At 37.2% G+C, this 16,699-nt stretch overlaps 1 protein-coding gene across 2 annotated transcripts in view; it reads left to right on the top strand.

Moving 5' to 3' along the window:
* ccdc85a (coiled-coil domain containing 85A) overlaps positions 1–16,699 on the top strand; it is an 82,161-nt gene that overhangs the window by 2,631 nt on the left and 62,831 nt on the right. Inside the window, exon 2 of one of the 2 annotated variants that reach the window (XR_003937523.1) lies at positions 5,987–7,018. Coding sequence is in view for 1 of the 2 variants with exons in the window: in XM_030156357.1 (XP_030012217.1) it covers positions 5,987–7,007 (1,021 nt within the window). In the remaining variant the exon portion in view is untranslated. The remainder of the gene's footprint in view (positions 1–5,986; positions 7,019–16,699) is intronic. The other variant, XM_030156357.1, reaches the window with a different exon arrangement.

Consider the following 16,699-nt stretch of genomic DNA (forward strand, 5'->3'; position numbering starts at 1 on the left):
AGAAAAAAAGCATTAACTTTGGTTTTTAACCCCTAAAGACCCAGTGCTACTATTATGGCAGTTCCCAAAATGAATTTTTCTCAATTTTGATAAATTTTCCATCACTATTTATTACAATATTATCCTCTGTGTTTTGCATTTTTCAGTGTAAATCATATATTTTCCTATATTTAACTCATTGATCATGGAGATGTTCAAGAAAACTCAGATTAAAGTTGAGGATTATTATATCAGAAATAGAGAAAACTGAGAAAAAGTGACTTTTTCAGTAAAATACTATCCTTAACTGAACATAAAACAAGTGTCTCCATCCACTGTCATTGATCCAACTCCATGGGTTTCACTGGTGAATTAATGTTGTAGAAGATGACAGTGTTTCCATGTTCACTACTGTATATGGAGCCTCTGATCATCCAAACGGGTCTTATCTGATGACCATGAAAAGATGACAAATTGCATTTTACACCAATTATTTAAGGTATTGAATGGTTTAGTGGTTCAGAAGTTATTAAACATTTTAGATCAGTAGATGCTGTTGGTCACCGATGGCTGTTTGGGTCTTTATGGGTTAAGGCGTATAGTATGTTCACTCACAAAACTTTGAAGAATCATCCAAAGACATGATACTAACCTCATTAGTAATGATTATTGTCTCATTTTCTTGCTGAGGGTGATTGAATCAGAAACAGAAAAAAACAGACTTTCTCAGCAAATAAAGTCATGGAAAAAATTATTAGACCACCCTTGTTTTCTTCAGTTTCTTGTCCATTTCAATGCCCGGTACAATTAAAGATCAACTATAATGATAACAACAAAAATAGCTCATAAGAGTTTAATTTCAGAGCTGATATCTACCAATTTTCCATGTTTTCTTGATAATAACCAAAATCACTTCAGTTCTTACATCAATATCTATGTCATTGTACTGACAAAAACCGTGCTTTTAGGCATTCCATGTTTTCTTTTCTGTCTGTTTTAGTCACATGATACACACAGGAGTTAGTACTTGATTGCATAACCATTGTTTTTAATGACTTTTGATGGTCTAATATTTTCTGCAGCTGTTTATCAATAACTGAATGTAAAAATGTTGTAGATGATGACAGTGTTTCCATGTTCACTACAGAGCCTCTCAACGTCCAAATGGGTCATATCTGATTATGATTTAAAGCTGAGAAAATGCATTTTACCTCAGTTATTTACATGTATTGATTGGATTAGTGGATCAACAGGTATTAAATAGTTTACATCAGTAAGTGCTTTTGGTCGTCCGTGGCTGTTTGGGTCTTTATGGGGGTTTTTTCTTTCAGTTTTGCATCATTTGTGCTTCTTTCCAACATCAAGGTGTAGATTCAACACAAATGGATGGAATTATGACACATGCAGGTGTATTCAATGGAAAATACCATGTAAAACTAAATAACATAAGGAAAAGACATCAGGATAAGCTGTTATGAATGATATAACAAGAGAAAACAAGGCAAAATACGTAGTTTGACAGGATCAAAAATGCAAAAAAACCAAAAATAATATAAAGCCTCAGATTTAGATTTTACAATTAAGACCTTAGATGGTTTATTTTCTTTGATTAAATTAAAGGAAATGATTAAATCTGAATGAACAGAGTAGATTCAGAGCCTAGTGAAGTTACACTCTGACCTCATGCTACTGGATCGGTGTAATTAAATTCTGAGTTCGATCCCAGTCGTGTAAAGAGCATATTCTGTTTAGATATTCCAAATTAGGCTTTTTCTCCCCAAACTGAGCTTTTTCTGATTAAATCATATTGACATTATCCAGGATTTCTGTGGACAGGGAAACTTTCCATCCAAAATCTGGATCTCAGCAGCTGGTTATGGTTATCTGGTTTGGAAACAAAGATCCTCTCTAGTACAGATGCATTACATTACAGGAAGACCTACATTTCTGGTCTGATGGAGAAACACAACAGCTGTCATTATTATGAGACACTGTTGATATGAACAGGTTTATATCACAGTAATGACCTTTTCAAGAAGGTGGTTGAAAGAATGAACTGGGAGGTGGTTTTTACACCTCAGAATATCTGTCACCAGTGGAGAAAATCTTGTTTAATTGGACTGTTTAGGGCTGCATGTAGACAGGAATAAAAGTGGAATATTCTGCTTATTAGGTATGTGTATTGGCAAGAATCTGACAATACAAGAGAAATCACAATACTAGGATCACGATACGATATATCACATGATACTGTTAAAAAGGCAATTTTTTTGTTTCTTTTTTTTTAAATTATTATTTCCTTGAAGAATTGAATTACATCAGAAATATGCACAAATACTAAACACATTTTTATTTGATCAGAACAGGATCTAATGCTATATCACAAAATGTTTCTGTGTTAAAACTTGTATTATATTTTACAGACATTACAGATTAAGATCCTGTTCAAATGTTCATATTCTATTAGTTCATAACTCACATCATAACATTATTTTCGTGCAATCCCAACAATGGAACTAACATTATTTAATAAAAGTGTTAAATGATAATAAATAAAATATTAACAGAACAGATGAACAAAAATAAACCACCACAATATCTGCATTTGAATAAATACCTACAAATATCAATACAGTACTTTTTAACATCGATACAGTTTTGTGAAAAGAAATATTGTGATATATTGCAGAACCCATATTTTCTTACACCCCTACTGCTTATTAGGAATATTGTTATTGAAACAGCGGCAAAAAAGGTAATACTATATGTACCGAAATAGAACAATTAACCTGCAAACTTTTACTAACCTTTCACCTAATAAAAATGAAAATAGTTATGGTATTGTGACTTCTTCTATGTAAGCACAGGTGCACACCAGTGGCGGCTGCTCGTCTTTCAGACAGGGGAAGCTCATTGTCGGCTTACATAAAAAAAAAAAAAAAAAGGAATTAAGAAAATGCTCAGTGACCTTATCGTACCAAGTAGGTATCTTTCCCAGGGACTGGACCAGTGTCCTCTCAATGTCCAGCAGAGCTGGGCTGCTCAGATGGCCTTGGCCCAATGTGTTGTGGGTGTAAGACTTCAGCCTTTTTAAACAAGAGACGCTCCTTTCACTCCGACCTAGCCGACAGTTTGATTGATTTAACTATCTACAAAACGATGTTAAACTCAAACAAGAAATGATTAAATTATGTAACTGAAACAAGAAAACGCTGAAATTATGTTACATTGAAACAAGGAAGTACAAAGAGTGGGTTTTATTTACAGTGCAAGAAATGAATGAGTAATTTCGTAGTGGTTTCTCTCGATTTCACAGCAGAATGTGCGACGGTATTGAACTGAACTCTGTCAGTGAAGGAGTAGATCTGAAACTAGCTGTCAGTCAAACGGGATTCAGCCTTTCGACCGATCCTCCAATCAGCACGTGGGATTCTGGCATCCAGCCCGGCCAAGCTCCGCCCACAGCTCCATTCACCCCCAGAGACGCCTGGCGTCCGGGGGCGGGACAACACCGTGGCATTTATCCAATTACCGTCCAGTTTTGACGCAATTAAAAAAACTGTTCCACTCAGTCCCATTGAAGCCCAGAGACGCCCGCAGTCTACGGACAAATGCACTGAGCAGAGATGGAGGAGAAAACAGAGACACGGGAATGTATGAGAAGTGAACAACATCGCGTCCATTGGTTTGTGATAAAGCTGACTGAACGAACTCATCTTTGAGACGAACGTGTTCTAACACATTTGTAGTCAATAAAATGTCAACACAACCGAACATATTTAACCATTTAATTTTCATAATTTTAGGGGAAGCCAGGCTTCCCTTGCAGTCTATGAGAAATCACCACTGGTGCACACATGAACACAAGGATGTGAATGCTAGACATAAAAAAATCTGTTGAGAGTAGACTGGGTTCTACTACAGATGGTTAAAAAAAGAACTTTCTATAAGAATGTTTTTTCTTATACCTGTATTGTCAAACAGACTTAAAATCACTTTATATCCAGAGACTAAATTCTGTTAAAATATGACTTGTCACATCTAGCAAGACTCCATATTGTGCAAAATTGGAGTCATTCAATCCATTTTTTATGTTTCTTCCTACAGATTATGTGTTTTCGGAGACTGAGCTCACGAAATCGCGTTGTATGTCACGCCAGTTCTTATGGCATTTGGAGTGCTATACATACACATTTTTGTCCTTTCGCGCATTATTCAATGACATTTGGTCACGTGTCAGTTTACGCCAAGATCTCTGGTTTACAACCCTAACCGTAACCCTCAGTGTGGTAGTTGACATGGTGTGAAAGCTTATAATGCGTACCGATAACACACCAATTAAAGTGGCATGTATATTTATGCGATTTCATGATATCACTTTTTAAAATTATTTGTTTGTTTTAGAGTTTTAGAACTTTTTTCACTTTATTTGTATACTCTTATTCATATGTATGTTGAAAGGATGTACATTCTATTCTATTCTATTCTATTCTGCTAGCACATTCTAGATCCTCTGATACAGTTCATTTTTTTACTTTCTTGGTAAATTCCTCTGGCATTTTCAGTTGAATAACCTCTCAGCTGACATGTCTGTTTCTATACATGAAATTTGACACCATGGCAATGTGGCCCTATTGGTTATCTGTTGCTAGGTAACCCACTTCAATGATGATTCTATGATTCTGAGCATAGCAACGTGATTGGCCATTGGGAGGCCATTGTATTCCAAAATTCCTAATATCTCCCAAAATATTGATCCTATCAATTTGCTGTATTCATTAGTCTCTTCCTGGACCAAAAATACATAAGTATGTCAAACTGCAGCAGTCAGCTCTTTCCAGATTTTGTGTCATGTCCAAGACACACACACACACACACACACACACACACACACACACACGCACAGAGTCCACCTCCTTTTAATAATATAGATTCTATTCTATTCTATTCTATTCTATTCTATTCTATTCTATTCTATTCTATTCTATTTCATGCAAATTGCTTTATTCATGTGTTATTAGTGGTTTGATGAGGTTATAAATATGGACAGTCTGTATAAATCCTCCATCTGAATGGTCTGTGGTTTCTTCATATTCAATGCTTTGTGTGACAGCATGTAACTAATTTTTTTGTACGTTTCTGGATGCTTAACTGCTCTGTAAAAATATTCTGCCTGGAATTAAACTTGGAAGATAATTTCAGAGCTTTTTCTTCCCTTTGATGCAATACGTTTGTGGGATATTTAGCTTATGGATGTTGTATTCCCTGAACACTGCGAGACTTGACATCATATCAGACGTAGTGCCACTGAACTGACACATGTGGTGAAACATAACGCTGTCTCTTATTGATTTTTTTGGGGTCATTTTATTTTCCTTTGAGAATTTTGTGAGATTGATTGAGATGGTCTTCAGGTCAGGTCCAGGCCTAGGGCTGGACTTTGCTCATGTGTGCCTGAAATGATCAATAACTATTACATAATTGTACAGTATACCTAGTATTCACTGTGATATAAATAATTACAAGTAAAGATTTGACAATTTCTGTCCATTTTCAGGCAAATTAATAGAAAATAAGAGGTAGTTGAAGACTGGAACATGCCTATAAGTTATATTTCAGTCTTCCTTTAGTTTTTGGAGTAAATAACTAAAATATGGAGATTCTATATTTGAAAAAGAACAAGAAATTACTAGTAATGGCACGAACAAAGAAATTATGTTAAGATGATTGTGTGCAACATGATTGCATTAAAAGGGCAGAAGTCAAATCTCAAATAGCGGAAAATGAAATGGAAATAATGATGATATATGACATTTCTGTCAGTTTCACGAAGCTGGATTTATCCAGATGAATGGAGACAAACACTGTCATTATGCAAAACATATGCAGTTTGCTCCAATGATTATAATAAGGTGATTATATCATTTATTCCCGGCCTACATATATCCTCTCACTGTTCTCCTTTGTGTGCTTCTGTGTGTATGTTTCATGGCTCTATGTAAACCAGGACGTGAACCAGAAACTGCAGGAGGACAACCAGGAGCTGAGGGACCTGTGCTGCTTCCTGGATGACGACAGGCAGAAGGGGAAGCGGGTGTCGCGGGAGTGGCAGCGTTTGGGCCGTTACAGCGCCGGGCTGATGAGGAAAGAGGTGGCCATCTACCTGCAGAAGCTGAAGGAGCTGGAGCAGCGGCAGGTGGAGGTCATCCGTGAGAACCTGGAGCTGAAGGAGGTGTGCCTCATGTTGGAAGAGGAGCGGGCTGCCGTCGTGGGTGGAGGGGGAGGCGGAGGAGGGGGACCCGGCTGCAGGAGCTCCATCGACAGTCAGAGCAGCCTGTCACAGCTGGGTGGAGGCGTCCCCGCACCTGGTCTGCTCCGGGATGTTGGAGACGGGAGCAGCACCTCCAGTGCAGGGAGTACGGATAGCCCCGATAACCCCCACCACAAGCCCCCTCCCCTGGGCTCTAATGCCAGCCCTGGATCTGGATCGAGACCAGGAGACGTCTGTCAGTCCCCAGGTGGCAGGAGACACAGCTCCACCCCGGAGTACCACACCTTCCCCCAGTCCTGCCGGCCTCGAGGTGGGTCCCTCACCAACCTGGAACCTCACGGTCTTCGAGGTCACAGTCCAGAAAAACACAGCAAGTCCCCGACCAGATGTGATTACACCCCCAAACCCTGCAGCTCTGACCTACTGGCCCAGAAACAGATATTTATCTCAGAGCAGGCGTCACCGGGGAAGGGCACGGCCAAGTCCAGCCCAGAACTGAGTCAGAGACACCGGCCGGTGACGGGGACAGCGGGCGGCGGGGGTCTGGACGCATCAATGGGAACACCCGAGCACATAAGGAAAGCACGGGTGATCGTGGGGAGTCCGGAGTCTATACGGCACCACCATCACTACCAGCACAGTCCTGGACTGGAGCAGGGGAAGGGGAGGTACAGCAGCAGCTCACCCGGAAGGGACGGGAGCAGGAGGAGGACCCCGGGCGAGGAGGTGAACACCCACCACCAGAGTCTGTACAACGGTAGGCACAGGGTAACGCTTATCTTGTATTTCATTCTCCACCTTCAAAAACATACAGTAAACAGTTTATTTTGATAATGCATTTGAACTGGTTGAATTTAATGTCTATTTATTTTACACCATTGATATAACTAGCGGCATTGTACCCGTGGTGCCATTGTACGATAGCATGAGAAGCTAAAACCGCCCAGCATACCTCACAACATTTGAATGCGGACATAAAATTGTGCCTAGTAGATAGTCAGGTAATGTCTCTATTCATTTGGCGAGTTTGGTGGCGATTGGGCCTGTGAAGGCTGAGGAAAACCCGTACAAACACCCTCCTGTGCTGCAACATCGATCGGACGCCGGCTGGCCGGACACAGAACATGCATTATAGTGGGATAAAAGTTCTACAATCTACCCACATACCATCCTCCGAATGAAAAAGAGTCACTTATTGGCACTAGTACTGGAAAGCATAAGTAAATACTGTATGTCTGCTACCTTTACATTAGGCAGATTTTACATAAACAACATAAAGTACAAATAAATGATTGATAGTAACAGGTACCAGTAGAAGTGAAGCATCTGGAGATGAACACCAAGACATGATGCCATTAAGAGTGAAACTCGTACCTGAAATAGAAGAAATTTCATCTAGTTGCATGGAAACGATTATAAATGACTGAAAATTATTGCTGTTAGCGCAAATAATAGTGACAGGATCATTATGTAATAACTGTGACCATGGTTCGACCAAATGCCTTCAATGTTATCCGGATAAAAATGGTCATATTAGACTATATCAATAATTTTCACTTTGAATGTTACATTACTATTTGTGTCAAGTTGAAAGGCTGATATTTGGTCCTGTGTGGAAGTTGAAGAAAACAGATGGTTCATGTTTTGCTGTTTTCTTAACATCTTCTTATGTCTCGTCCACACCAATACGAATATTTTGGAAAACAGATATTTTTCTTTTTATCTGTGTGCTCAGTGAAAATGTAGAGATTGGAAAACGATGGAATCTCAACCTGTTTTGCTCATGTTTGTTACTGCGTTGTGTAATGAAGCTTCACCTTAAACATCAAATCCAGGTGTATAAATCTATTTATGACCTACAGTAGATCATGGTCAGCTCAGATACTGTCCAGACTGGCATTATGGACAAATCCACATCATGTAAAAAATACACTTCCATAACCAACACTTGAGAAAACTTCAGTTTAGAACTGAATTTGTTGTTGCTGCTTCACCTTCATGACAGATTAAAGCCTCTATGTCTGCTACGGCCAATATTATCCACAGTGTCCACGGGTTCAATAACAAATAAGGTTTGTTTGAGCATTTTTACCAGTTTTTAGTTGTTTTTGTTCCATGTGGACAAAGGTATTTTGCAAAATGAAGGTCGTGTAGACACAGGGATAGAAACTATCCGTTGAGAAATAATGTCCATGTTCATGTGGACAGGACATTAGACAAGAGCAATTTTCATTTTCCATAAGATCCAAGAAATCACATTACAGTAGTGACTGAATGCAGCTGCTACTTATCAGCTATCTCTTGCTGAAGAGTCTGTCACTAATTATAGGTTGCTGGTAACTGAGCGAACTGCATGAATGTGACATTTACACTTTTTAATTCGGCCTGTTTAACACTGTAATAGATGACCTTGGTTTAATTTCTGGGAGAAAACAAAAAATCATTCACACTAAGTCTCCAAAGCTCCAGTGAGCTTAGACTCAGCTTAAGACTCAGACAATTTGTACACACACACACACACACACACACACACACACACACACACACACACACGGCTTATGTTTATTAACCAGCTGTGGCAACAAGACAGAGTGAGTAGTGCATTCATCAGCTGGGAGCCAAGGTATCATGGGTGATGCAACTCTCCAGGGCGTATGGGTTTCATGCACACGCAGCCATACCATGAAGACACTGAAGTGAAAGCAATGGGAGGAGGTTAGTGAGTGTTAAACGTGTATATTTACATCCATGCAGACAGGGAGGTGATGTGTGTGGCTCTGTGTCATACAGCCATCATTTTAATTGCTTCACATCTGACATGTCCCCAATTCATCTGAAATATTTAGATTGATTTTCCCACGTGTGCTTCATGAAAGGCTTCTTTTTTCAGCACTGTGCTTTGAAACAGCAGAGGGGATGGGAAAGACATTTCTTTTAAAGTTGATTTAATTTTGCTCACATTAAGTATTCTGAAACGCTCCCTTGTGGCGTTTCTGGTATACTTATTTCACTTTGTTTATGTGTTTACTTTGAGTGTGACGGCATTAATGCGCGGTGTCCAGAGATCTAGCGTAGAGGAAAAAAAAAAAAAACGCTTAAACCCACTTTACTCGTCTTTTGAACTCTGGAACAGAATTTCATTTAGTTTCATTTTTGGGCTTTAATCACACAGGAGACTTGTATGAAAAGGCTGTTTAATTTATTAGCCGTCCAAGATGAGGATTTACCTCTGCCAGACTCAGGACTGATGCAACCATTTATTCAAGTCTTTTCTCAGCGGTCCATTATTTGTAGTTGTTATTATTTATTATTATCATGTATTATTTGTAGTTTCATGTTATTTGTAGTTTGTAGAAATTACAAAACACAGCTCCAGATTAGATTTTTGCATTGGTTGCATTGGCACGAGACAAAAGCATAATAGAAAAAAAAATGTATGAAAATGAAAATAGCCTAAAAGATACAGAAATGAAAACGTCATAAAAAAAACGAAACAATGTAAGAGACATAGCAAGATATATATGAAGAAAAAAAAAACATGCAATCCCTCAGTTTGTAACTTAGGTTCTTCAGTTTGATTTAATGTAAATCAAAATGAGAAAGTGAACTAAATAAGCACCAGGTACCATCTTAGTTCTTATTCAGTGATGTAAATAATGGTTATTTGTGGTTCTGAACTTGTCTTTATGGGCAATAGATGGCAAAACAGTTTTAATGATAAAGCGTTTGTTTCATGCAAAAATTGAGTAAGAGCAAGTAAAACAATAAAACACTGAAACAGTTTGTGTTTTAACTGACCATGCTAAGAAAACTAAACTGCTGTCGAAGATGCGCTGACCCTGGCCCGTTTCCTGTTTTGAATATCTAACTCAATTTCACACAATGGCATGCAACAGGCCTACATATTTATATCAATATAAAATGAAATAAACAATAAAATTTACAAGCAAGCAAGTACTATATTAACAGGGAAGGACCTTGGCTCTAAAATGATCCCATGGTGGAAGTATCCTACAGTTGTAATACCACTAATGGCCACTGGGGTTGACTCCAAAACTCTCTGGCTAGTGCTAATGCTAATGGGTCAAGTCACGCGGTTATGTAGGGAGTGCCTGACTACATTTTATACTGTAATTCAAAAAGTATTTAAGACAGAGACATGAATAATACATCATTTTAAAGTTATTAACTAGTACCTGAAACTCATAAAAAGAAACAAAAGATGTAGTGCCATCTTTTGCCATAAAAATTTGATCAATTTCATCAATATCCTATGATAACTACCCTATGATCTCAGTTAAGAGGAAATATTTTCCAGAGAATGTAATATTCATGTATACCAAATCCATATGAAGACAATAGAATATCATAATTATTGATTTGAAAAGTTAAATCTGTAGAAAGTGAAAGAAAAAAAAATCCTTCACAAGCTAGCTGTTTAATGTCAAGACCTATTTTTGGTTATGTAGGGAAAAAAAATAAATCTTTTTTTTTAGATTAGTGACAAAATAATCTTAAATTCCAATGAAGCCATGCTTAAGCAGAGGGTTGAAGGCTTACTTTCAGAAATTTCCATTGGTTTAGCTCATTTGATTAATTAGTGATTAAACAAAACATGTTTTTTGAGAAAAGTGAAATTCCCTACATAACCGGCACCATCTGATATTAAAATGTTTAAAAAAGCAATTCACCCCAATTTTTCAGACAAAATGTTTTTTATAATGATAAAAGGATGTATAAAAGGTCATGAAACTATATTGAAAACAGAAATATATGATTGAGATTTCAAATTATAGCAATGATAAGTTCTGTTATTATTCTTTCTTGGGGAACTTTCTGAGGGACGGAATTTAATTCATATAAAAAGTTCGGTAATTTTCTTGAAAATCCTTTTTTGGCAAAAATTCTAATGGATTTAAAAACTTAAGATGTTATACTACTGAACTACAAAAAGTTTGAAATCATTATCTCAATTCTAATTTTTTGATTCAAAGTCAATAGGCGCGTGACTTGACCCTAATGCTAATTGTAGGTGCTGTGTGTATGAGGATGGGTAAAATCAGAGAGTGAATGTCCCTACTAGGATAAGAACGTTAACTTTAACTGTAAGGTAGTAAGTCTTGTAAGTATAATGTTTCAACCATATCTATCAGGGAAAAAATGGTTTATTGAACAACCAGAAGCTCGGAATGTAAAGCCTTGTAGCCAATCAAGCTGTCAATCAAAGCCCAAATGGATGACACCCACCCACCTGTTGCTCTAAGTCAGTGGTGTCAAACTCATGTTAGTTCAGGGGCCACATAGCCCAATATGATGTCAAGTGGGCCGGATCAGTAAAATAACTAAGTATTACCCTATAAATAATAAGAACTCCAATTTTTTTTCTTTGAGCAGAAAACTCCAACTAAATTATGAAAACATTTACATTTATAAATTATCCTTTCACAAAAAAGTTAATAACCTGAAATGTGGCAAGAAAAGTAAGTAATTTTAACATTTTGTGTCAAGCTATCAATTTTACATGCACATTACATATATCAGTGGACCTACAAAGGTACAAAATATTTAGTAACAAGCATAATATTGTAAAAGTTTTAGTGTTTTAAATGTGGAGTTATCTTTTTTCATAGGTTAATGCAGTGTTTTTCAACCATGGGGTCGCCTGGAATTCAAATGGGGTTGCGTGAAATTTCTAGTAATTGATAAAAATAAAAACTTACTAATAAAAAATATAAGGGGAGTTGAGAGAGACAATCATAATACATAAAAGACATGACAAACTGAAGCTGAAACTGAAGCACTGTGGTACTGTTTTGTTTATCTGTCAAATGTTCATTGTGGTCAGTTTCAGATGCTGCAGCTCTTTCATAATTCATAGTTTGAGTTCTTGTTTGTTCAGTATTAATTGTCAGCCTTGTAAATCCAAGCTGGACTGACTGTACATTTCCTGACCAAGGAAAATAAAATTCTTACTTTGTGCAATAATCTACACCTGGCTTTTCTGCCTCCCTCCATAATAATATACATTATATAGACAAAATGTCGTCTAAATTTAACCTTTATTTGCAACATAGTATAGCAAACTATTACATCATCAAAAACAAATTAATTTTTAGTGGGGGAAAAAAATAAATAAATAAAAGTCACCGTTTTGAACGTATGGGGTTGCCAGAAATTTGTGATGTTAAAATAGGGTCACAGCCAAAAAAGGTTGGGAACTACTGGGTCAATGCTATTATTTTACTGGTCCGACCCACTTGAGATCAAATTGGGCTAAAATGAGTTTGACACCCTTGACCATTAATGTCTTAAGTGTCATTTTTGCACTTTATTAATTTATCTCAGACTAGATCAGAACCTTTGGTGGATCTGTTGTGGCCCGCAGGCTGTTTGACACCCCTGCTCGATATGAACTTGGCAATGTGTTGGTGAATGTGTTGTAATATGGATGAGTGACTAAATGCACATGTTTCAAAATTGCTGATAAATTTGGGAGTGTTGTTTTCAGTAAGTATGGAAAGGTTTGAAGGGGTGGGATTAGATAAGTTTATACTTCTTCCTACTCCTTTTCGCTCATGTAAATTTTGAGGCTTAAGACGTTGCAGTTTTAAGTTATTGTTTTGTTCTCATTCTCTTTATTATCATTTATTGCATTTCTGTTTTTAAATTGTCATTTATAAATAAAGACATCAACCAATCAATCAATCAATCAATCAATAAGTGGCCACGCCCTTAACTATGTATAACAGAGTATAAATACAGGGTGAGTCAAATAAAAACTCCTGAACAGGGAAAACTAGCTGTAAAAACATTTGTTAGACACACACATGGAATTCTTGATGCTACCGCTTGTATTTGGACAATATTTCCAAGAATTTGTTCAACTTTGCCTTGTCACTTCTGCTCTGTACATGTGTACAATGGGAACATGTATGCTGTGGACTGCTGTGATCCTCCAGCAGCAGCAATGATTTCATTAGTGCTGAGTGGAAGCGCTCTATATTACAGCTGAGGCCATGGGAAATAGCTTTGTTCTTATGTGGACGCAGGATTCATGACTCAGCTCTTACTGGAAACAATAGTGTCTGAATGTTCCCGATGTACTGTAAGCAGATAGGTCCGTTTACTCTTCATTTATCTGTGTAGATTCTCAATCATCCCAGTGGTTGGTATCCTCACTGTTTCAATAGACTTGAACTGGACATGTGTTGGTTCATGAAGATGTTTCACCTTTCATTCAAGTTTCTGTTCTAAGCAGTTTAGAGTCATGGTGGAGGATTGTAGTTTAGCACTGGGGTTAAACTCATAAAGACCCAGTGCTACTTTTGTGAAGCTTTGCAGATGAATTTTTCCCAATATTTACCCTTTCTTGAGTGATTTATCACTATTTATTGTAATATTATTCTCTTTATTTTGAGTTTCTTCAGTAAAAATCAGGTATTTTTCTATATTTAATTCACAGATCATGTAAATGTTAATAAAAGCTTAGAGTAAATTCAAAAGTTAATATATCAGAAACAGAGAAAACTGAAGAAAATGTGACTTTTTCAGCAAATCTATCATTAAGTGAACATAAACCAAGTGTGTCCATCTGTCATTGATCCAACTCCCTGGGTTTTACTGGTGAATCAATGTTGTAGATGGTGACGGTATTTCCACGTTCACTACGGAGTCTCTGAACATCCAAATGGGTCATATCTGATGACCATGAAAAGATGACAAACTGCATTTTACACCAATTATTTACATGGATTGATGGGATTAGTGGATCAACAGGTATTAAACATTGTACATCAGAAGATGGTGGATGTTTAGGTCTTTATGGGTTAAGTGCCTGAAGATGATGCATAGTGAAAGGGGAGAAAAAACGACTGCTTCTGATGTGAAAATACCCGCACAGATTTTTAAACCTTTTAAACCCTAAACCTAAAATTGTCCATCTGGACTATCTTTTCTTATTTTGACTATAAAAAGGTTAGAAAATATGTTATGAGTAAGTCCTTTTGTCAATTTTTCCAGAGCACTTACAACTTTCAAACTAGCAGTCATTTACATGTTATAATTCTGCTAAAATGACTTTTCTCCAGCTTCTAGTACAGGTGTGGCTGAAATTACCGCAATGACCTAATAAAGCCTATAAAGCGCAATGTCTAAGGTTTCAGAAACCGTTGGAATTTTTCCAGTTGCACAAACAGTGAAAGAGTTACAGCCATCCAAACTGCATATGTGCAGGGTGTATCAGCAACGACACTTTAGGTTTTAAAGGAGTGATATTTTGCTTTCTTTAATGGAATTATGCATTTTAAAACATTTCCCTGTGGTCTACATAAACTGTAAATGCTCTTCTTGGGTCTGAATTCTTCATTAATTCAACTCCACAGGTCCATCTTCAACCCTATTTCTGAGTAATGACACCAGAAAGGTCGCTTTGAGCGCTGGCCCTTTAAATGCAAATGAGCAAATTTATGCCCCACCCCCTCCAGGTTGTTGGCTGTGCTGCTCTGTTCTGTTCAACCAACAACTGAGCATTTTAGGTGATCAGCTCAAAGTTTGGACATATTTTCAGATTTTACTACAACCACTGATGCTGACGAACAATTATGTACTCAGAGAAATCTTCGTTGGAAGTCTTGACCTTATATGTGCAAATGCCATGACATAACTAGTTATAGACATAACAAATTAAGCAGGAATTGAAACGGGTTTGTAGAAGCCAATAATGTAATAACAGCTGATGACGTAATAAATTTGCCAGTTTTAAAATGTAGTAAGCCAATAACATATTTGTCCAACAACGTAATAAAAATCTTGAACCAATAACGTAATAACTTTTGATCAATAATGTTATAACTTATTGGCTGGTTATTACATTATTGGCCTGGTAAAAAAAAAAAAAATTCTTTGCGAATGTAATAACTGAGCCAATCACGTAATAAGTTATAATGTTATTGGCCGAAAGCTATTATGTTACCGGTTCAGGACTTTTATTTCGTTATTGGCCAGATATTACATTATTGGCCTATTACATTTTAAAAATGGCAAAATTTATTACATTATCGGCCTTTATTACATTATTGGTTGTTATTACATCATTGGCTTCTACAGGGTTGTGGAAAATCACTCGATTTTTGCCAAAATGAATATAAAGATAGCCTTGCAGCACCTGGAAGGTTCAAATTTCAACTTTAGGAACCATTATTATATGTGCAAATTTCATGATGTAACTAGTTATAGACGCAACAAATTAAACAGGAATTGAAACAGGTTGTGGAAAACCACTCGATTTTTGCCAAAATGAATATAAAGATAGCCTTGCAGTGTCTGGAAGGTTCAAATTCAAACTTTTGGAACCATTACGGCCCCCAAATACACAAAAAAATGAACCAAAAACTAATAAAAATGGGTTTAGCAAAATATGACCGCTTTAAAGAGTTAATCATAGTCGAGTTTCAGATATTTCTTTTTGCTATGCAGAGATTTTTCATCAAATTCAGAGTCAAAGGTTACTATCTTTTTCTTTTTTTAGTATGACTCTACAGTTCAGATGCCGGTACAGTATCAGTGTGCGTATCTTAGTATTTAGTGCCTGAGCCCAAAACACATAAGCATGAATCTTGTAAAAGATGAATTCTCCGTGCAGCACTCTCTCATTTTTATTCCCAGTATTTCTCCTCAGACAGCAGTGCTTCCTATCTATAGATCGCGCCCTAATCTTGTACCTCAGCTTCATCTATCTCCTGTAGCTCTCATTCATTCTACTTCCATTTTCTTGCGGTTAACATCAGTGTGCCCTGTACCTCTGGTCCACCCCGGCAGCATGTAATGCCTTTTTCTTCTCCCCCACACCTTCTATCTCTTGTTTCTGCCATGCACAGAGCCAGTGTAAATCTTCATTAAGCTCCCTCCATCAAGGGCCAGCACCTTTACAAATTGAGGTCATTAACTCCACTGGTCACCATGCTCTGCAGCCTTTGTGCACTAAATAATTGAAAAGGCTGTTCCTGATTTTACCCGTTTATACTCGGCTCCACCCGAAACGAGCTGGAGGAAAGTGGTGTTTTACAGTTTCAGTACATGCTGTTTACAAACCAACATGGATTTTACACAGATTAGAATGTAGTGGGTGTCTTGTTTTTACCCCCATACATTCTGATCTTGATGATGATGCTGGCTACAATGAACCCATCAGATATTCAGATCGTTCACTGAGATACACAATTTCTTCTTCCTGTTTTTGATCTTTTATATCTATAATTATATCTCACAAAGCTGGATGCCCATCACTTGAGAAACTCATTCTAGTGCTGATTTGGGTCACATTGAGAAGGAAACATTTTCACGGTTAATTCTGAAACTAATGGAAAAACTCACATCACGTATTTTAATAAGGCGCTCCTTGGCATTGATACTACGGTCTGGGAAACTGAAAAACACCAGAAATGGGAGGTT

Source organism: Sphaeramia orbicularis, chromosome 15 (genome assembly GCF_902148855.1).
Source record: "Sphaeramia orbicularis chromosome 15, fSphaOr1.1, whole genome shotgun sequence".
Taxonomy (NCBI): domain Eukaryota; kingdom Metazoa; phylum Chordata; class Actinopteri; order Kurtiformes; family Apogonidae; genus Sphaeramia; species Sphaeramia orbicularis.